This window comes from Moschus berezovskii, chromosome 20, assembly GCF_049115385.1.
Source record: "Moschus berezovskii isolate FMDL1 chromosome 20, NW_MosBer_1.0, whole genome shotgun sequence".
NCBI classification, from domain to species: domain Eukaryota; kingdom Metazoa; phylum Chordata; class Mammalia; order Artiodactyla; family Moschidae; genus Moschus; species Moschus berezovskii.
Window position 1 is genome coordinate 41,223,546 of NC_142479.1, and position 22,781 is coordinate 41,246,326.

General features: G+C 48.4%; 1 protein-coding gene across 9 annotated transcripts in view; it reads right to left on the reverse strand.

Moving 5' to 3' along the window:
- Positions 1-22,781, reverse strand: part of GAS7 (growth arrest specific 7) — a 204,920-nt gene that overhangs the window by 85,823 nt on the left and 96,316 nt on the right. Inside the window, exon 1 of one of the 9 annotated variants that reach the window (XM_055407085.2) lies at positions 7,017-7,296. The exons of 7 other annotated variants lie outside the window; for them this stretch is intronic. In XM_055407085.2, coding sequence (XP_055263060.1) covers positions 7,017-7,034 — 18 coding nt within the window. In that variant the 5' untranslated portion in view covers positions 7,035-7,296. Of the gene's footprint in view, positions 1-4,868; positions 5,572-7,016; positions 7,297-22,781 lie in introns of those variants that run through there. One more of the 9 variants, XM_088828901.1, reaches the window with a different exon arrangement.

A 22,781-nucleotide genomic window follows, 5' to 3' on the forward strand; every position in this document is an offset into this window, starting at 1 on the left:
TGGTGGGAAGAGGATGGACGTTGACAGCAGGCTCATGGTCTTCCAGTGGGTCTTCTCGGGGTTAGAGATTTGGAGACCTGGCCAGAGTGAAGGGGAGGAGGAGGAAGAGGCAGAAGAGGTGGTGGAGAAGGAGGAGGCAGAGGGGAAGCAGGTGGAAGCAGAAGAGAGGCCACACCAGAAAGAAACATTCAGGAAGGCAAGGCCATGTCCATCTTGTTCTTAACTTTACTCTAAGCTCAGTATTCAGAATATTGGATGGATGGACGGACGGATGAATGAACGGAAACTGGGAACTGTAACAGAAACCAGGCTTCAAACAGGTTTGAGAAGCTGTCTCACCAAACAAGTAGACAGAGAACAGCAGTCCAAGCAATGTATGTGCCAGTGGTAAAGAATCCGCCTGCCAACGGAGGAAATGCAAGAGATCTGGGTTCGAATCCTGAGTTGGGAAGATCCTCTAGAGAAGGGAATGCCAACCCACTCCAGAGGAGCCTGGCAGGCTATAGTCCATGGGTCACAAAGATTGGGACACGACTGAGCACGTGCATGCATGCACGCGCGCACACACACACACACCAATGAACATATCCCAGCTCTTCATGGATCTGACTGAACAGACTGGTCAAGTACACGGAGGTGGGAAGATGAGATAATACAGTGTTTTTTCAAGTGTAGGAAATAAACTGAGGAACAGCATCTGGAAGCCTCAGGAGCAGCACAAATTTCTACTCATGAGCTCATCTGATCTCCAGAAGAAAAATTCCAGGAAACCATTGAGTGACCTCAAAAGAGGGCAGGAATGTACAGCATTTATGCTACAAAAGTCTTAAGGAGAGAAGAAACTAATGAAGAAAAGGCAAATTTGTTTAAAAAAGTGATATAAGAAAGGGACAGAATGTGCTCAAAACCGTACAGAAACTTAAAAGATAGTGACAGAAGGAACAGCCGCACTGGTTGCAACAGAATATAAAATCAGTATTGCAAAAAGGAAAAAAAAAAATCAGTTACGGACAACACAAACTGAAGAATTTTTCCCCCGCTGGAATGCAACAGGAAATGGGAAAATATGAAAACAGAATCGATAGAAGAGCAGGCCAAGGTGCTAGGTATTCCTGAAGAAGAAACTAGGACAAAAGCCAAAACAGAGAAGAAACAAAGATTTTTGGGGTAGGGGGAACTTTCCTCATCTCAAAGAAGACACACAGAAAGGTCCTGTACTGCCCCAGGCAAAATGGGATTTCAAAGCCCAACAACAAGCCGACACCCTCTAACAACACATTTACACAGCAACGAAAGGATAAAGTCCTACAGCCCCTTAAGTGGGAGGAGGAGGAGGAGGGTGTCTCCAGTAAAGGAGCATAAATAAAGCGGCCCTCAGCTCCTCTGTGACCACCTCTGGATCATTATGTAGAAGATGCTGAGGCCATTCTATGTGGCCACTATGTCACATGTCTTTCAATATGTCACTTTGTCTTTCATGAATGAAATCGTTCAAAATACACTGCTCTACCAATACGGGCTCAGGATATTTACCAATCAAATGCTTAAAAGATGCACTCCAACTCCTTGTCTGCATCAGCTACCTTCCATAATCCCTCCCCCAACGCCACCCCCCTGAACCCGCCACTGTTCTCCATCCACGACGCTGCTAGAGGAAGCCTCACACTGTGGGTGAGACTAGTACCCACTCTGAGAAGTGAACATCAGTGCCATGGGGGCTCTCTCCCGGCACCCACAAAGCCGCCAGGTCTGGGCCCGGAGGCTGAACTACTTGGAGCATTGCAGACGTATCTGGCTCCTGAAGACTCAGTGAGGGTCCCGGGAACTCCGAATATCCATTAGCAAGACCCCACCCCACCCTCCACCCAGTGCCTCCCTGGGGGCCCATCAATTCACTGAGCATGTTTCTTAGGACTGAATAGGCAGACGAGACAACACAGAACAATCAACTCTGTATTCTCCGACCCTGAAAAGGAAGGGAGTGATCTGGTGAACCAGGAATTTTGATGAACACAATTACAATGTAGCCCATTGGGTACAGGAAGTCAACTCTCACAGGGAAACTTGCTCAACTGGAAACCATGGGGTCTCCAGAGGGGCAAGGATGGATGAAAAGCTTTGCAAGCAATACCACAAATTGTGAGAATGAATTGGATGAATGAACCCTCCAGGTTCAGAGGCCACTTCATGGCCTTGCAGTGTCCGGGGGCCAAGCAGTAGAGAGTAAGAAGGAATGGATAGTGTTGGAAGTGGCTTCTGTACCAGCCCTGCACACATTCTTACATGAGCCCCACTTCACCGACCCTGGAGGAAAGACATTTTATTATTGTTGTACCAACCATACAGATATAAATCAGAAGAGTCAATTAACAGGGCTTTAGAGAAGACAATGCAAAAGATGGGGAATTCTGAGTGGCTGGTATTTTTCCTGGGACACCATCCAGCATGGCTGGGATTTGAGAGGGGCTCACTCCTCAGAGTCTCCTGGGAGAATCTCCACATTGACTGAACAGCATCAATGTGCCACTGAATATAACAATCACTCTTGATGCTTATAGACGCATTTCAGAAACCAGAGTCCTCGTGGCCATGCTGAGGGCCATGTGGTGGGGGGGAGGGGGATGGGGGTTCCTGTGGGTGCTCCCGAAATATGGAGACCACTCCAGGAGTAAGACAGAAGCCACAGCTGTATCCCCACCTCAGAGTCTGGAGGGGCTTGGGGAACCCCGGAGAAAACCCCTAATGCCTGTCCCGTGTCTCAGGTGTGTCTCATCCTGATGTTTCCGCGCTCTTAAGGGCAAGGTGGTGAGCTCCCGGCAGCCGGTTCCAATTTCTGAGCAGGAAAAACCCAAGTGATTCTGCTCCCCAGCTTGTGATTCACAGAGACATTTTATTCAAACTCAGCTTCCTGATGGGCTGTTGAGAATGTCGGCTCCCTTCCTCCCACCCCTCCCCTGGCAGATTAAAAATAGCAGGGGCTGTTCTGACATCCTACCTCCACTTTGGGAGCATCAGCAGAAAACACAGGGGTCCAGGATTAGAGAGGCTGTGTTCCCAGGCAACAAGCTGTAATTCACGTGGTCCCCTTTGCCTCGCTGGACTTCTGTCTCTTCATCTGTGAAACCAGGGGTTGCGAGCCCTCAAACACTGGGGTTCTACACCCCAGGGAGCATCTTTCATAACAGAGCCCCAAACTACCATGAGGGAAATCTCAAGGCATTTAAATGGCTGGCGTGAACTTGCAAAAGCCTCCACCACATGAACAAAAGAGATGGCAGAAACCTCCTGATGAGGAACATAAATGTTCATGAAACTTCCACCCCCCTTTTATGCACAATTTCCCCCCAAACTCCTCTGGGCTCCAGAGGCAGAGATCTGAAACTCCTTTGATCTAGAACTACTGCTTCATTCATTGCAGACTGGGTATTGGTGGGAAAGAGAATACTGAAGTGATTAACAGAAATTGGAAATCATTAAATTTATGCCTGGGACTTCCATGGTGGTCCAGTGGTTAAAACTTCACCTTCCAATGCAGGGAGTATGGGTTTGATTCAGGATCGGAAGGTTAAGATCCCAAATGCCTCGTGGTGGAGGGGGGAAAATCAACAACACAAAACAGAAGCAATATTGTAACAAATTCAATAAAGACTTTAAAAATCATCCACATTAAAAAAAAATTTCTTTAAAAATTTATGCCCAAACTTCCCAGGGGACTCAGTGGTAAAGAATCTTCCTGCCTAGCAGGAGCCACAAGAGATGTGAGTTTGATCCCTGGGTGGGGAAGATTCCCTGGAGAAGGAAATGGCAACCCACTTCCAATATTCTTGCCTGGGAAATCCCACAGACAGAGGAGCCTGGCGGGCTGCAGTCCACCAGGTTGCAGAGTCAGACACAACTTAGTGACTGAACAGCAGCAACTGGATCACTGAATTGTGAGCAATATACCTGAAACCTCTACAGGGAGGTTGAACACTGAATTCTTTTTCTGCCACAGGTCACTGTTCCAGCCTCTTCATGGCTGTAATGTCTCTATGTGTCAGAGGAAGGAGCTGGGGTAAAGTTTAACACCTCCCTTAGATGAGATGGTTGGATAGCATCATCAATTCAATGGACATGACTTTGAGCAAACTTCGGGAGATAGTGGAGGAGAGGGAAGTGTGGCTGCAATCCATGGGGTTGTAAAGAGTTGGACATGACTTAGGGACTAAACAACATAGTTGTAAAGGATCTCAAAATGCATCCAAGAAGATCTGGGCAGGGGGGAGACAAAAAAAAAAAAAGCATCCCAGATTTTCTATACTACTTTATAATGACATCAATTATCCCATTCTAGAAGGTACTTCTGCACGACATTCCCGGCTCATCCATAAGCAACACCCTCCCTAGGGAGCTCCTAGCAGGGTGAAGGCCCTTCTAGGTGATTCCAAGTCCAATTTCCCTTCACAAAGTAAAAAGCCTGGGAAAAAGAGAATTTTGCCAATACTTGGTATTGGAAAGGGAAAAAATAAAGAAGAAAAAGAAATACAGCCTTCCTTCAGTATTAAGGTGCAAAACCCCAAAATGCTTTATGCCATTCCTGGCATTCTCATAAGTTGTTATGACTCTGAAGAAAACCCCATAATCAAGTTTCCCAAGCATTCTGTTCTGTTCAAAATGGATTTTAGAAGCTCAGAAGTAAGTCAGGGAGTTGAAAGTCGCTAGTCTGGGCAGTCAGAGGCTTGGGAACCTCATGGAAAGCAGCCTGCCTGCCAGAAAAGGAGCTTCAAAGACAGGCATCACAGTTGTTGCCCACAGCTGCTCCGGGGGCAAAAGCAGGCTTCCTCCGGGAGAGCTGGTACCGTTTGAAAGGGAGGCAGAGTAGAGCTCACCAGGGCACAAAGGTGAGGGTCTCTGATGCTCTGTCTGCGGCCGAGATCCAAATGATCCAGCTTCATGGATGCTGCTCTCAGGACCACAGGGACCACAAGGAACCTGGGGTGACCAGTCTTCTCCCCGCAGGGACGAATTCCAGTTACTCTGCAGTGCCAACGACGAGTGCTCCCAATGATTCCAATCAAAGACTTCCAACTTGTGAACTTGTTCCTGGAGACTCCTAATGGGCTCAGAACCATGAGCACCAGAGGGAAATTAAGGCTAAGAGGGGCTGGAACTGTTACTGTGAGTCAGAAGGGGTGTGATTCCAACCAGCCCAAATCAGCTGCCATTTTTGGAGCCTCAGCTCCTGGTGCCTATGAAACTAGACAAGTGGGACATCCAAGGACATGGCTGTCGAGGTTTGGGGTCTACCACCGTTCTCGGGGCATCGTGAATAGAATACGGACCCAGCGCGGTCACTGTCTTGCTGTGAGATCTTGAGCAACATACTTCATCTCTGCTGGTACGGAATTTCCTCATTTCAAGAATACGGAAGTTGGACAAGATGGTCTCCAGGGTTGAGTTAGTTTCTGCTTGAAATATACAGCCTGATGCTCAACAATCCTAGATGTTAGTACAACTCTTTGAGGGATGTGCCACATTTGTAGGAGGAAAAAAAGTCATGTTCAAGGGTAGACATGGGATTCAGAGGTGTGAGACAGCCCGGAACACTGCCTTAACCTCAGACACCTGCGCTTGTGCCCCACTGCCTGGGAGCTCAGTGATTCTGCCTCTAACCATGGACATTCTAGCGAGTTATGTCCTGATGGCCCATGTCCGCCCCTTCCCATCCACTCCCACAGCCACACATGGTTGCTCTCTGTTTTGCCTAAAACCAGACATCCACCTGGTGTTCTGAGATTCTAGATATCCGAAGTTAGAATTCGCCCTGAATCCAAGGCAGGCTCTGGAAAAACTGTTCTGAACCTGCCGGCAGACAGTGGCCTCTGCTCACCACTCACTGTAACCCGCCAATGGCTGCTGCCCCACACACCTCGTTCTCTTGCCAAGAGCTTTACCGGGCTCCTCCCTGCTCCCTGAATGCCCCTCAGTGTTCATCTCCTTGCTAATCCCTTCTTCCCTGTAAACCTCCCTGCTGCCACCCACAGCCATGGCCAGACCCACCCAGCGCTCTGCAGCCAGGTCCTGAGCGACGGTAACTGTTGGCCCTCGACTGACAGTGTCTGGGTTCTTTACAACGGTCCTTCTCCAAGTGCGGTCCCTCAGCCAGCAGCTGGGGAGTCCTCTGTGAGCTGGTTAGAAATGCAGGGTCCTGAGCCCCACCCTAGAGCCAGGCTCTCCATTGCAAAGGTCTTGGGGCAACTCAGATGCACTTTTGAAAGCAGGTCACATGACCAGTCAGAGGCCAACAAGCACCATCTCTCCTCCTCCTTACAGGTGCAGGACCCTATCAGAAGCCATGCCAAAATCAGAGATTCTGGTTCTGACCCAGCCACAGGGGTAGAAAGTACTGGAGGAACATCCATCATCTTTAGGTCAGTCACTGCTGCCGCCTCCAAGCTGGACAGAAGCAACGAGCCCAACCTGGAACCCTAGTGTCGATACTGGATTAACTGGACAGACACCCAACTATCTTCTGGGGACCTGTGTCCTTTAGTGGACCTTTACTGCCCACTGTCCCAGCTGGAACTGGGTCATGGAGTAGGGGGTTGGGGGGTGGGCAGAAGCCAGGATGTGGGAGAAGTTAGGCAATGGAGGCAAGACCTGAACTCTAATCCCCATCATAGAAAAACCCACGTCACCACACTGCTTCTCCATCACACTGAACTAAACTGCCTTCCCAAGTAGCAAGATGCAGGCAAGACTCCCTTTCCCCCCACAAACATTCCCTTTTCCGTCTTTTCCCCCTCTTCCCCTGCTTTCTCAAACATTAGCCCATACCCTCCCTTTCTCCCATCACTCTGGCTTCAGACCCATGAAAGGTGCCCCTGACACTCCAGACTTTGTAAGCTCAGCATTTGGGAGCCTGTATCTCAGAGGGTTCTCAGAACTGCCTCTCTGCAATGACAAACTCCTCCCATAAACACGCAGAGAAGAGCCAGCTGTCCACATGTCGGCAGGTGAGCGGCATAGAGTCTTACCATCGGAGGCGAGCTCATCTTCTCTGGAGGCTGCTAACTCAGGATCCTGTGTGAGGTCTCCAGACTGCCAGCTTCCTCACCATGGGCCCCCTCTGCGAGAAATGAGGCCCAGGCGGGCAGCTACCCCAGGGTCAGGGCTCCGGGCAGCCCAGAGGATGTTCCTGTGGCTTTTCACACCGCTGTTCTTTCACAAAGAACCCACTACATTGCACAGTTCCTTCCAAATCTGCTCCAGCTCTTGTGAGGAAATCAACAACGCATTCTGGACTTTCCAGATGCAAAGGGTCTGGAGGCTTGCTTTCTTTCTTCTTTTTTTGCACTCTCTCTTTTTCCCCTTTCTCAGCTAAAAAAAAGTTGGCTGAGGTCAGGACACACAATGGCCAAGCCTGTGTCACTGACCAGTTGCCTCCCACCCCCAGGCCTGTGGACAAGAGCTCCTTTGTCCACTGTATTTTAGGCGGGACTCCCTGGGTCTGCCCAGGCCCTGCAAGGGAATGTTCCGCCAACTTCTTCCCAAACCGAAGTCACGGCTCTGGCCCCGGCTCCGGCCCCAGCTGTGCAAACCCAGGGCCAGATAAAAACCAACGTAAAAAGGATGGAGAATGCCCTCCCAAAGAACCATCGTATTACACCCATCCAGGGCTGAAAAGCTGCAGCTCCCGGAGAAACAAGACAAGGGTCCTCTGCCTTCACTCTGCCCTCGTCACTCCCAAACCCTGGACAAATAGAGGATAAAAGAGGAGGCAATGCCAGGCATCTCAGACAAAAACAGCCTGGGGACCAGAGATCTGTTGGTTTCACGTGAAGAAAGGGCTGGACTCCGAAAGCAACACTGTCTCCAACGACGACATGAGTTCGGCAAGGACTTGGCACCTTGGTGAATCTATCCTGTCACTCTGCTTACAAAGATTTTTGGAACAGCTGAAGATTTAGCATTTACAAGTGCCCTGCCTTTCTGGGTTCGCTTTTGGATGCAAATCTTAGGGATTTCAGAAACTGATTCTTGACATCTAAGTAAATATGATTTTCCGGAGGGACCGAGGTCCGAAGGACTGGGTGCTGCTGCTGCTGCTAAGTCACTTCAGTCGTGTCTGACTCTGCGTGACCCCATAGACGGCAGCCCACCAGGCTCCCCCGTCCCTGGGATTCTCCAGGCAAGAACACTGGAGTGGGTTGCCATTTCCTTCTCCAATGTGTGAAAGTGGTTTCCTATAAATTATCACTTCTTCTCTCAAAGGCATGAATGAAGTGTCTAATTAGGAAGGTTTCAATGCCAGCCCTTGGTTGCGGCTAGGACATCAGTACTATTGACTAGGGACACAGTCTGATCAAGGTCATGTCTTTTCTGGTTCACTGCTTACTAGCTGTGACACATAGGGCAAGACCTCTAAGCTTCGGTTCCTTCAACTGTAAAAGAGAGAGAGTACCTCTCCCAAAAGGTTTTTGTGAGGATTAAAACGGGGAGAGAATCCATGTAAATACTTAGCACAGTGCGGGGGAGATGTGAGTTATTACTGTTGATGTTGTTATCATCAGCAGGGGCTGAAGGAGTCAGCACTGCAGCTTCCCTGGACACAAAAATTTAGACTCAACAACAAAAAACAAACAACCTGACTTTACAAGGATATTTCTCTAAAGAAGATACACACATGGCCAGTAAGTGAGTGAAATGACATTCATATCTCTAGTCATTAGGGAAACAGGGAAATGCAAATTAAAACCACAATGAGATAATACCTGTTGGGCTTCCCTGGTGGCTCAGATGGTAAAGAATCTGCCTGCAATGTTGGAGACCTGGGTTCAATCCCTGGGACAGGAAGATTCTCCCCAGAGAAGGAAATGGCAACCCACTCCAGTATTCTTGCCTGGAGCATCCCCTAGATAGAGGAGCCTGGCGGGCTACAGTCCATGGGGTCGCAAAGAGTCGGACACTACCGAGCACACGCATGCGCGCAGTCTATACATAGGCTTATATCTACATTTGTAAAATGGTCCCAAACCAGCCCCTAAAAGAAGTGAGCACATATCCAGAGGTGAGGGTCCTCCCCGGCTGCTGGATTATCTCCTTTCTGTGGCTGGGAGGGAAGACCAGGCACAAATCCACACCTTGAGCTGTGGGACCAGCCATGCACTGGAATACAAAGCAAGGTCCTTTTCTGCTCCTGCAAAAGGGCTCCCACCCAGGAGATGATGACAGCAAACTTCATTTGCACCTAGACAGCCAAGACCCTTACCTTCAAGCCCTCTGGGGTTGATTTTTTTAAATACATTATTTATTTGGCTGGGCTTCCCTGGTGGCTCAGATGGTAAAGAATCTGCCTGCAATGCAGGAGACCTGGGTTCATCCCTGGGATGGGACGATCCCCTGGAGGAAGGCATGGTAACCCCCTCCAGCATACCAGCGCTTGGTTCGGCATTCAGGATCTTTGATCTTCATTGCAGTATGCAGGATTTTTAGTTGCAGCATGCAAACTCCTTGTTGCAGCATGTGGGATTAGTTCTCTGATCAGGGATCAAACCTGGGCCCCCTATGTTGGAAAGTGGATTCTTAGCCACTGGACCACCAGGGAAGTGCCAGCCCTCTGGTTTTCTGGAATTAAAATGGCAATGGAAAATTTACAGCCCATGACTTCTTGTTTTTATAACAGCAAAGAGGGGACCCTTTTCTGGCCATTCAGCCCCAATGTGGCTCTGACCTTGCACCACAAAGACGAGCTGATACAACTACAGACAATCATGCCTTGCCGTAGGCAACACAGAAATCACCATCATGGTGGTTCTCCAGCCGGAGTCAAGGGGCCCTTCTGGACCATTATAATCCAGGAGGTTGATCTACTCTGACCTGAACTAGATAGAGCAGAAATAAAAGTTCTGCAGAGATTTTGGTCTTTAGGATTCACCCAAGTTAACATTTACTCATATACACATTCTAATAGGTTTCCTGTTTGGGGTTATCCTAGCATTCAATCCAGAAGTCATGTTTCTTTTAATTTACGAATAGTCCTCTACCATTACAGTCGGCTGTGAAAAAGCACAAATTGTTCAATTCCTTCTGGTCCCTGAAAATATGTCTCTACCTATGGAGCCCCATGATCCCAAAGCAAAAAGACCCACGATCATTTTCACCAAGCTTCATTTTCCCCAAGTTGAATGGAGTTAGATGCAACCAACCCTCCTGTAATTATTCTTTGTTTCAGTCAAGCTGAACGCTGTCAACCAAAATAGGCCACATTTGCTGCAGGACCCTCGTTGGACAAACTGTGTTGTCTTGTAATGATAATTAATAAGAAAGAACATCTGGGGATGGTGATGACTCACTTTTTCTAAATGCTTCAGAGTGATGAAGGGAGAAATTATTCACCAGCCTGTGGAGTCTCTACAGTACAGGGTCTCAAAGACACCCCCACCACCACCCCATACGCAGCCCCTTGGCTACCTGATCCATCAAGCAACTAATAACTAATCAAGGTCATAAGTAATCAAGTTACTAACGACCCCTTCCTGAATGCTGTGGATGATGAGGGCCAGTATTATATGTAGGACCTGACTTCTAAAAATCTGGAAGGTAATAAGCCACAGACAAACACAAGTGTTAAAAAAAAAAAAAAAAGAAGAAGAAGAACCGTACAGAGGAGTCTGTGAGGAGCACCAACTGATAGCTGGTGGACAATAGGATCTTTCAGAATCCGTAGGAGGGCAGAGCACTTTCATCTGGGAGGCGGAGGGGCGGCTCCTCAGAAGATACAGAATTTGCCGGACAGCAGGGATGAAAAGAAGGGCTCGACCAGAGCAGGAAGACACTAAGTAAGAAAAGCAGAATAAGCTTCGGTAACTGATGAGACGCCAGGGGAAGGAGAAACAGTAAAAGTCGACTCCAAAGGGAGCAAGGGAAGCTAGAACCAGTCGCCCAGTGATCCAGCCATTAAGAGCCATTTGGGGGGTTGTGGTGGAGTCTGTTGTTGACACGTCCGAGTTCAAAGTGATCACTGGGCAGCCGTGGTGAGTCCAGCACATGGAACTGGAGCACCGGCATGGAGATGATGATGAAATCCTATAGGTCAGGGGTCCCCAACCTCCAGGATCTAAAGCCTGATGATTTGAGGTAGAGCCAATGTAATAACAGAAGTGCGAAATAAATGTAAGGCACTTGAATCATCCCCAAACCATTCCTTACTCGAGTCTGTGGAAAAATTGTCTTCCAGGAAACTCGGTGCCAAAAAGACTGGGCACTGCTGCTCCAGGTCAATGCTGAGTTCATGTAGAAAGCATGTTCAAGGGAACCTACTGGGGTGGGAGAGGGGGTATCGCGTTCAAGTAGCAGGAGAATGCATCCATCCCACCTCCATGCCCTCTATCTCCATGGGCCTCTCTCAGGACTCTTAAAGGCAAAGGAAAAAACCCAGGTCTTAATCTGTTTCCCCTCCAAACCAGCCCAGTGCTTCACATGATGGGGAATGAATGGATGCAGGTGCTGAGAATCGGAGTCACAGGAAGTGACGTGGAGGGGATCTTAAGAAGAAATATACAGTTAAGTGTCCACGCGAGATAATGAAAAAAGCGCTTGCTGACTACAGAGAGGTTATTTCCTCTGCTAATCTCAGAAAGAGGAATATGGACGTAAGGTGGGCATGGAAATCTGAACACGGGCACACAAGGTGTCAGTGAGCCTGAGGATGCACAGGGAAGCGAGGGAAGGCATTCAGAGAGATGTCGCTCAGAAGAAACCAAGAAAGAGGATGTGGCTGTATGCAGACAGTGCCAGCCCAGCCTACCTGGCCACACGATGGCTCCTGTGAAGTGACTGGCAGCCAGTTCCTTGCATTCAACATGGTGAGGTCCAAGGCCTCTCGTAAGGAAGATGTATCCCCATCATAAAGGAGTCCCCAGGTCAGGTGGACATAATCAGAAATGGCCCCTGGTTTGTCTAAAAGGCCGCCTAACAGATCCAGTTCTAGACCTATGGGATCCCCCACTCAGCATCTCCCAGACCTCAGTCACTCACATTCTGCTGTCAAATCTTTTCCATCATCATGCATCAGCTACACTATGATTTACTTAATTGGTGGGTGGTGGTGTTTTGGCTGCAGAGTCTTCATTGCAGCACGCAGGCTTTTCTTATTGTGGAGGATGGGCTCTAGATCCTGTGGGCTCAGTAGTTGCAACAAGTGGGATCTTAGTTCCCCTGACCAAGAATCGAACCCTGGTCCCCTGCATTGGAAGGTGGATTCTTAGACACTGGACTGCCATGGAAGTCCCTCCTTAACTGCTTTTTTACAGACTTACGTGGAAGCTGAATTTAGCCTGGCCCGAAGAAATACTATCTAAAAACCATGGATTTGATTGGGTTTGGGTTCTTTTTTATATTACACAGTGAAATCAGTGGAACTTAAAAACTTATCTCCTAAGTTTTCTTAGGAGAAAACTTATCATCATCATAACATCATTTTGTATATCCTTAGCTGTAAACGCAGCCCAGTTGAAGAAACACAGTCTCAGGCTGTGTGTAAAACTAGTACGCAGCATCCAGGCAGTGGTTTAGGAGGTTCTTTTTTGAATCCCAGAAAACCAAACTGGAGCTCTTTAGGGACCACATAACCACAGCTGCAGGAATGAGGGCCCTTGTGTGGGCCTGAATCACCACAGGGAGGACCAAGAGGACAGTGGAGGGATGCAGGGGACTTCCTGGGAAGGGGCATCGGCAGGAGCCCCATGAACACCTCTGTCAACCTTGGGCTAAAGTGGCAATAAGAGGAAAAGATAAAACGCACCCAAGCTACGAAAAATCCAAAAATAGTGGCAATCAGAATCCAGGGAAAAAATCCTCCAGAACCTTTAAGATGCTTGCTCCTTGGAAGAAAAGCTATGACAAACCTAGACGATGTATTAAAAAGCAGAGACATCACTTTTCTGACAAAGGTCTGTATAGTCAAAGTTATGGGCTTTCCAGTAGTCATGTACAGATGTGAGAGTTGGACCATGACGGCTGAGCACCGAAGAAATGATGTCTTCAAACTGTGGTGTTGGAGAATACTCTTGAGAGTCCTTTGGTCTGCAAGGAGATCAAACCAGTCAATCCTAAAGGAAATTTCACTGAATAATCACTGGAAGGACTGATGCTGAAGCTGAAGCTCCAATACTGTGGCCACCTGATGTGAAGAGCTGACTCACTGGAAAAGACCCAGATGCTGGAAAGATTGAGGGCAGGAGAAGAAGGGTGAGGATGAGATGGTTGGACGGCATCATCAACTCAACAGACATGAGTCTGAACAAACTCTGGGAGACAGTGAAGGACCAGGAAACCTGGTGTGCTACAGTTCATGGGGTTGCAAAGAGTCAGACAGCTGACACCTGACCTCACCTCAGCGGCTGAACAACAACAACCTTTAAGGCCAGTGGAGTGAATGGAGGATTAAAATCTTACAAAGCACAGATTAATTGTGAAAGGGGAAACAGCCCTTCACACCTTCACTGCTCTGTGTCTAATCTGAGATGTACTTGGCACCCTTGTCGTTCTGGGGCCCTGATGTGAAACACAGGATCTGTGCCCATTCGAGCACTGAACAGCCAGCCCCTGTGGCTCAGAAGCAGCCTGAGAGCTGCTCCTCCTTCTCCACCACCCGTTTTGGCACAGAGATGCCTGGAAAATGAGCCAGCAGGCAGTGCAGCCGGGTGCAGGGCCTGGGGGAGGGTGTCAGTCACTGGGAGAAGTATGGATCCCACAGGTCAAGTCTGGAGAGTGCCCTGGCCGCAGTGTGCGGGGAGGGGGCCAGGATGGGTTTCTCACGCACTCCACCCATTCGGAAGAGCAGAGAACCAGGCAGTAGAGGAACAATGCAGCAGGTGACCGCCAATCTGAGAACAAGAACCAGACTGGGAGATGTAAGGATATCACTGAACCTACAGGTGAGCAAATGTGAAAAGGGATTCAACCTTCCCCCAAGTTTACAGAGTGCCAAAGCCTGTGACAGATGATCTGTACTCTGTTGGTATAACGCAGAGTCTGCACAGATCCTGCCTGGTTAAGAAAGTTTAAACGGAGGGGAAACACATGGGAAATGAGTGAGGAAACACCAGCCCAAAGGCTCAAAGGAAGAGCACATCTCAGAAAGTAATTCAGAAAGTAATTTAAAAAGGCAGGAAGCTGCTAGAATGTAAGAAGCTGTGACCTCTTACAGAGGAACAGAAAAACTGTAATGGAAAAAAACAGGCAAACCAGAAAGGATGACATAACGAAGAAAAGGGATGAGGAAATGATTATATAAAAACTGCTCATTTAAAGCCACATTAGCAGCTGTGGATAAATAAAAATATTAAATCCGTAAAGTGCAAAGCAAACTTAAAGGGATCATCCAAAATTGAAAAGCACAGAAAGCAAGGATATAATGAATCAATGCAGGTTTAAGTAGTAAAAGACCAGAACAAATATATTAAAATCAACAATCAATGACAAAAATAATAAAATGTAATAAAAAGTCATGCACACCAACAAGCACAAGAGAAATGCTATTTAGGAAATCAGTCCTTCTCCAGACTTTTCCTCTGCTCCTACTAGCAGTTAGAAAACACTTCCCACTAGAATAAAAAGCTCCATGTGGGGAAGGCTTTGTTTCGCTCACAGCTCATCAGGGCCTGGCATGGACCATCTGAAAGTGCTAGAAGACACATCCTACTAAAGTCAAAGTTTCATGGGCATGATCATGGTTTTGTTTATCCCTGTGGGTGTCTAATAAACATTTGTTGAATGATGGAAAAGACTGAGCTATAAATGTTTCTGTCCAAAAAGTTAAGACATCCAAGATGTACATATCCAGCTGAGTTATATTAATATTTGTCATTAAAGAAACAGGAATGTTCCTGTAGACATGCAAGTTGAAGACACTACCCACTTACTCTCTAGACATTGAGAGAGAAACCAAAATTAAGAAGGTGTTGCCAGGGGAATAACCATATAAATGCTTTTTTTTTTTTAATGTGGACCATTTTGGAAGTCTGTTGAATTTGTTACAACGCTGCTACTGTTTTATGCCTTGGTTTTTTGGCCACGAGGCATGTGGGATTCCAGCTCCCCAACCAGGGATCAAACCTCCACCTCTGCATTGGAAGGCGAAGTCTTAACCACTGGATCACCAGGGAAACCTCCTAGACGCATTTCTTAGTGCACCACCCCCCAACTCAGAAATCCAGCAAACCGTGCAGTCTGGGGGACTGTCCAGCTGCGAGGTTTGGTACCGAGTATTTCCCTTGGTCCTCCTCTGCGGCTTTCTTCCCATCCTGGAACCATGATATAAGTTTCTCCTGCAACATCCTTTAAGGACAGTACAGACGAAGCCTCTGGCCACGTGTGGGGCGCATCAGTAACTAATGCCACCTTTTCTGTCCAAGCACAAGCTGATGGCCGGGGGGAGCTACTGAAGCTTTGTGGATGCTGTGCTGGGAGACACACCCAACAAAGAGTCATGGTTTCTTCATCTACCACAGTCCAAGTGATGTGGGAGCATCACAGGAGCCATTTTCTCTGCCAGAGAACTTGGGTGATGAGCTTCTGCACATTTAAAACTCACACTGAATGAACCAAATCTTCCTCCACACCCTTAAGCAGGAAAGACTCATAAACCCCCCAGTAGCCAATGCTTTCTGCCATCAAAACCCTCTTTTATATCATCTTCTCTGAGTGGTTCCAGTTTTGGAAATGAGAGTATGCAGCATGATCTCAACTATGGAAAATAACGCTCCCCCCAACTCCAAGCAGAGCACAAAGGAAACACACGAAAACGTTACAAAAGCTCTCTTTGTTTTATGGGATTCCTCTGGCTGTTGCAATTTATTTTACCACGTTCAAAATTTTGAGTTCTTAATTTTAAAAATTAAAAATTCCTCTTTAAAGATATATTTGTAAATAGTGCCTTTCCCCCCAAATCAGCATATACAATGTTAAATGTACCATATGATCCCAATTATGTAGACAAATATGCACAGCAAAGAAAAAAAACAGAAAAGAATGCTAACTATTTTTTCTTATTTCTGTATTTTCCAAGTTTTCTATAATGAGCATATTCATTTTAAGTGCATTTTAAAAAACTCTTTAACTGATTCCATTATGAGTTAATGCATGCATATAGCCTTATGCAGAATATTTAGACAATATTTGCTGATAAAATCTCCCTCGATATATTCCATCTCACTTGTTGTTGTTTTAGTCGCTAAGTCGTACCTGACTCTTTTGCGACCCCATGAACTGCAGACTGCCAGGCTCCCCTGTCCATGGGATTTCCCAGGCAAGAATACTGGAGTGGGTTGTCATTTCCTTCTCCAGGAGATCTTTCCAACCCAGGGATCAAACTCGAACTTCCTACATTGACAGGCAGGTTCTTTACCACTGAGCCACCAGGGAATACAAACTATTTAGATAACATTTGCTAATAAAATCCCCCTTGACATGTCCCACCTCATTTGCCATCCCCTAGAACGAAAACTACTTATCAGATTAGGGTTCATAGTGTTATCTTTCAAATGACAGGGAGATTTGGGGGGGAGGGTGTCTTTATTTTTAAGAAAATGAACTAAGACAAAACGAGCGACAGGAAAGAACTTACTCAACCAATGCAGGGCTGACACAAAATTAAGAGATCAGAAGGACTGTAGACAGCACTTAATCTCATGTTGCCATTTTACAGATGGGGAAACTGAGACTCAGAGGCAGACTTAGGTTGGACGCCAAGCCTCCTCCTCCTTGATCTTTGGCCCTAAGCCTTGCTGCTAATGTTGCCATCAGGGCTGGAGAACTAGGTCCGGCCAGATGGCATGGCAGAAGCCAAACCCCACGTAGGACTCCTCCCCAGGATGACCCCCACAAGGCTCCATGCAAGAAGACCTTTGCCAACAAGTCTGGCTCTCAGTTCAACCATGAGCCACTTCCCATCTGTTTGCGGCCAGTGAGCCCCCGCAAAGGGGGGGTGACCCGGGAGGAAACATCTGTGCACACAAAGAGGAGTCATAAACGCACTTGATTTTCCCTTTTGGCAAAGCCTCTTCGGCTTATTTTTTTTCCACTCATTGAAATGCAAAGCTCCATTCCAACAACGAGGCCTGGAAGATTCCAGAGGCTTCGAGGAACCACAGCCTCCGCTCCGCGACGGGGGCTCCCTAAAGAAGGTTATGCACGACGTCTGGGCTGTGGACACAGATGAGAAAGAGAAGAGGCAACCCCCACAAACCATTCGGATGCCCACAGATATGCCTCTGCTTGTCCTTACACCTAGCTTCTACCCTTCAGCCAGGGCAGAGGAAGTGCAAGTTTAAGTTCTATAGTGTACCAGCCATATAACCTCAGGCAAGTCACTTCACCTCTTTGAACCTCTTTTTCTTTTCCACATGCAAAAACGGAAATACCACCATCCCTGCACAAAATTCTTGTAAAGACTGAAGTAAGAGGGCCGAAACGATGAGGAAACTTTGTAAGTATCAGCTGTGCTTCCATACTGTCCCATCCCGGTGAAATCACTGAGCAACCTTTAGGAAACTCATCAGCTGAGGTCCCCAACGCTGAGTCACTCCTGCTGCACAGCTTGCAGGCTAACCTCTCAGAGTGATACCATATGACCTTCCTGACACAGACCGAGCTCGCTGAAGGAGAAAGAGGAACAGCACGTGACAGGGAATCAGCACGCCCCGTGGGGCAAGACTAGGATTTTGGGGACCAGCAGAAAGGGCCAGTAAAATCTGTGGGGCCTGGAAACACCTACATCACCAGGGTTCCTGGGAAGCTGGTGACCGCCAGCAAACCAGATCAAGAAACAGACACGGCCGTGTACAAGAGCTGTGAACCCACCTACACAAGGCCCTACACAAGGGCCTGGCAACCTTCCCTAAGGCGCCCGCGTGCATCTTCATTTGAATTGTTGAAAACCAGCCAGGACACCTGGAGAGAATGCTTCCAACCCTGACTTCAAGCTCCTAAAAATGAGACAGGTTGGGCTTCCCAGGTGGCAGAGTGGTAAAGAATCCGCCTGCAATGGAGGAGATGCCAGCTTAGGTCGGGAAGATGCCCTGGAGAAGGAAATGGCTACTCATTCCAGTATTCCTGCCTGGGAAATTCCATGGACAGAGGAGCCTGGCGGGCTACAGTCCATGGGGTCACAAAGAGTCAGACATGACTGAGCACACACGATGGATAACAAGGAGCACAAAGGACCAGGTCTCCTTTCCCCGCAAAATCGATTCTCTCTGTCTGCACTTCACCATTTGTCCTTATCGTCTCTGGAGCTCTTCCTTGCTTAAGTGCTGTCAATCGTGGGTCAGTAACATATCTATTGTGGCTTATGTGACCTTTACAAGAATCCTGGCAGAGAAGTATTCATTTTACCATCAAATCATTTTCATTTTAGAAGCAAATAAACCAAGATCTTACCACTAACAAGACACAGAACTGGTTTGAGCCCAGTGTCCTGTCTTCAAGGTGGATGCTCGCCCACCTGACCCCAAGTCATCTCCCCGGTTCCTCCATGAATTAAGGCTCATCCTGGCTCAATGCTCCAGCCAGCACGGAGATGCATCTTGCTCTGTCTGGGGGGCCAGCCTTCCCACTTCTTGCTGTCTCCCAGGAGATGTCTCCCCCAACCCCCACCCCACCAGCCCCACCTTCCCTCCCCCTGGGCTGGTCCTCTCATCACTGCCAAGGCTGCCTTGTTCAGGGATTGATGATGAGTGGTCGTCACGGCTTATTCACCCGAGGTTCCTGAGAACATGAATAGAGTCCTACTCAAATCTGTCCCCAGGCAAAGAAAATGCACCCAACAAGTACTGCTGAATCAGTGGAGCTCCTTCAGTCTCCGAGTAGGACTGTCAGCCTACTAAGAAAGTGGGTTTCTTAATTTTCCAGGGTCACCAGGCCATGAAAGGGAGGGTAAGGGGGAAGAGAGGAAGGCAGAAGGCAGAGGCAGACACACAGCCCACGTGTTTACCTATTTTATGCTGGGAGGGCTCGGTTCTTACATACCACAAGCTGCAGGGGCCCCCAAATCACAAATGAACAAAATGGGCCGGGGGCAAAGAAGTCATCAATGGCTCAGTCAGGGTCTCTGAAACAAGCATGTCACAGGTCTAGTGCCCTTCAAGTAAAGGCACTTGGGAAAAAATGTACTCTCTTGGCTCACTTGGGCTGTCCACTGAAGTCATTAAAGCCTTTAACCAGAGAGAAAGTGGACAGAAGCCAAGTGATTAGCTATGATGACAGCAGCCTGAGTTACTGAGGAGAGAGCTGAAATAGACATCTGTGATGGGCTTGTACCTCTGAGTGTTAAAAGAACTGGTATATTATTAACATTTCCACCTAAGGACTCCCAGCCTGCGAATGCCTAGTCATCTATGATAAGTTTCAGCCAATCTGGGCCCTCGCCATGTCATTCATTCCTGGGCCTTGTTTGTTGAAATCACACACTGCTGCTTCCCTGGGAAGACAGCCCAGTGACTATGCATCTCCCCAGGATGGTCAAAGGCATCAGGGTTCCTCACCACGATTGCCCACAATGGGATGCAGAGATGGAAGTGCTGGACAAAAGGAAACTGGGATTTGTGGAGATTCTGTAGCCAGAGGAACCCCTCCTGCCCTCAAGACACGCAGAGAACTCTGCCTGGAGTGGCGTCGGGTGAAACCTTCAACTCCTTCTCTTCAGTCAGGGATCCCTGCCTTTCCTCCCTTCTGGGTCTTAAAAGGATGGAAAGTGACAACACAGGGTGCTGGAAGGCTGTCTGTGCTCTGAGCCTCAGAGCAGTGGTCCTCAGCCTTCAGCTTATTCAGCAGGGCCATCATAACACAGACTGTTGGGCTCCACCCTCAGCGTTTCTGAATCAGCAGGTCTGGGGAGCACCATTAATTACCTGCATTTCTGAACAAAATCCTAAAGGATACGACTGCTAGTTCAGGCATCACACTTTGAGAACCACTGATTCCAAGGCAAAAAAAAAAAAAAGCACCTGTTCTAAGTCTATTCCTTAAAAATTCATCTTTAGGAGACTGATAAATTCACTTTCAAAATAAGATTCTTTAGTTGCTGCTGCTGCTGCTGCTAAGTCGCTTCAGTCATGACCGACTCTGTGCGACCCCACAGACGGCAGCCCAACAGGCTCTGCCGTCCCTGGGATTCTCCTGGCAAGAACACTGGAGTGGGCTGCCATTTCCTTCTCCAAGATTCTTTAGTACCTTCTTGGAAACCACTGGCCCTCTCACTTTCCTTCTTTTCATACACATGGGTGCAGGGTCTATTTCATATTTCCTAACTTTATTTTTTTGGGCTTCAAAATCACTGCAGATGGTGACTGCAGCCATGAAATTAAGACACTTACTCCTTGGAAGGAAAGTTATGACCAGCCTAGATAGCACATTAAAAAGCAGAGATATTACTTTGCCAACAAAGGTCCGTCTAGTCAAGGCTACGGTTTTTCCAGTGGTCATGTATGAATGTGAGAGTTGGACTGTGAAGAAAGCTGAGCGCCAAAGAGTTGATGCTTTTGAACTGTGGTGCTGGAGAAGACTCTTGCGAGTCCCTTGGACTGCAAGGAGATCCAACCAGTCCATCCTAAGGGAGACCAGTCCTGGGTGTTCACTGGAAGGACCAATGCTGAGGTTGAAACTCCAATACTTTGGCCACCTCATGCGAAGAGCTGATTCACTGGAAAAGACCCTGATGCTGGGAGGGATTGGGGGCAGAAGAAGGGGACGACAGAGAATGAGATGGCTGGATGGCATCACCGACTCGATGCACATGAGTTTGGGTGAACTCCGGGAGTTGGTGATGGACAGGGAGGCCTGGCGTGCTGCGATTCATAGGGTCACAAAGAGTCGGACATGACTGAGTGACTGAACTGAACTGAACCCTAAGAAAAACATCACACAAATACTGGCAACTGTTTCATTATAGCTTTCAGGGCTGGCGACAATAGGGATGGGTAGGGACTGGGTCAAACTGGAACACCCGTCATCAGCAGCAGCATATTGACACCATGCAGGACAGTGGGCTCAGTGTCGTCAAAACTAGTAATTTTTTTTTTGCAAGAGAGGCTGGAGATTTGAATTCTTACTATAAAATCTGTAGATTTTTGGAGGTTGGTAACCAACTCAAAAACTTTTAAATGAAACCATGGGCAGAAACAAAAACAAAACCACCAGCAAAAGCCCCTGGAGTTTTGCACTTGAGTTTTCCCACTGGCCACCATTGTGCAGCTGCTGGTTTTAATTGTTATGGACCGGCATAAACAGTCATTTGAAGAGAGGGTGCCCTCGTGTTAAACAACTGAGTACCACCATCCTAGACTAAAGGTATAATTAGCACTTTTACCCTGTATTAGGGCTTCCCTGGTGGCTCAGTGGTAAAGAATCCACCTGGCAATGCAGGAGACGAGTTCCATCCCTGGGTTTGGAAGATCCCCTGGAGGAGGAAATGGCAACCCACTCCAGTATTCTTGCCTGGGAAAAAAATCCCATGGACAGAGGAGCCTGGCTGGCTACAGTCTGTGGGGCAGCAAGGGAGTCAGACACCACTGAGTGACTGAACAACAAACCCCTGTATTGGTCACCCTCTTGCTAAGCCCTCTTACTACTAACACACCTGGCGGGTGAACGGAATACCAGCTTCCGGGGTATCAGGACACAGCTTCCACGGGCTGGAAACGTGTGACCAGCTCAACCTCACCCAGAGCTGAGCACCCCAGCCTGGCTCCATCCGTCTTTGGAAGAGCGGCATGGGATGAGGTTTGGGAACCAGAAGGGTGGACCCTGGACATTCCATGCTACTCTGTCTATGGAAAAATGGTGCCTCAACAGCTGGTGAGAAGGTTTGGAAGGGGAGGTAGTGAGTAAGGAAGCTGATATACAGCTTGAGGAGAGAGGCAGGCACCACCAGCTGGGCAGGGAGGCAGAGAAGGCGTTCAGAGGCAAAGCCAAGAATGGAGCAGGAGGAGGAGAAAGTGAACCGGTAGCACAGCCTTGGGGAGGACAGATGCACATCCATCGGGTATAAAGGTGCATGACACAGCTGCTAGAGTGAGCAGAGATCCACCTCCTCCACGGGATCGCACACACTGAGCAGAGACCCATCTCCTCCACGGGATCGCACACACTGAGCAGAGACCCACCTCCTCCACGGGATCACACACACTGAGCAGAGATCCACCTCCTCCACGGGATCGCACACACTGAGCAGAGACCCACCTCCTCCACGGGATCGCACACACTGAGCAGAGATCCACCCCCTCCACGGGATCGCACACACTGAGCAGAGATCCACCCCCTCCACGGGATCGCACACACTGAGCAGAGATCCACCTCCTCCACGGGATCGCACACACTGAGCAGAGACCCACCTCCTCCACGGGATCGCACACACTGAGCAGAGATCCACCTCCTCCACGGGATCGCACACACTGAGCAGAGACCCACCTCCTCCACGGGATCGCACACACTGAGCAGAGATCCACCTCCTCCACGGGATCGCACACACTGAGCAGAGATCCACCTCCTCCACGGGATCGCACACACTGAGCAGAGATCCACCTCCTCCACGGGATCGCACACACTGAGCAGAGACCCACCTCCTCCACGGGATCGCACACACTGAGCAGAGATCCACCTCCTCCACGGGATCGCACACACTGAGCAGAGATCCACCTCCTCGGGATCACACACACTGAGCAGAGACCCACCTCCTCCACGGGATCGCACACACTGAACAGAGATCCACCTCCTCCACGGGATCACACACACTGAGCAGA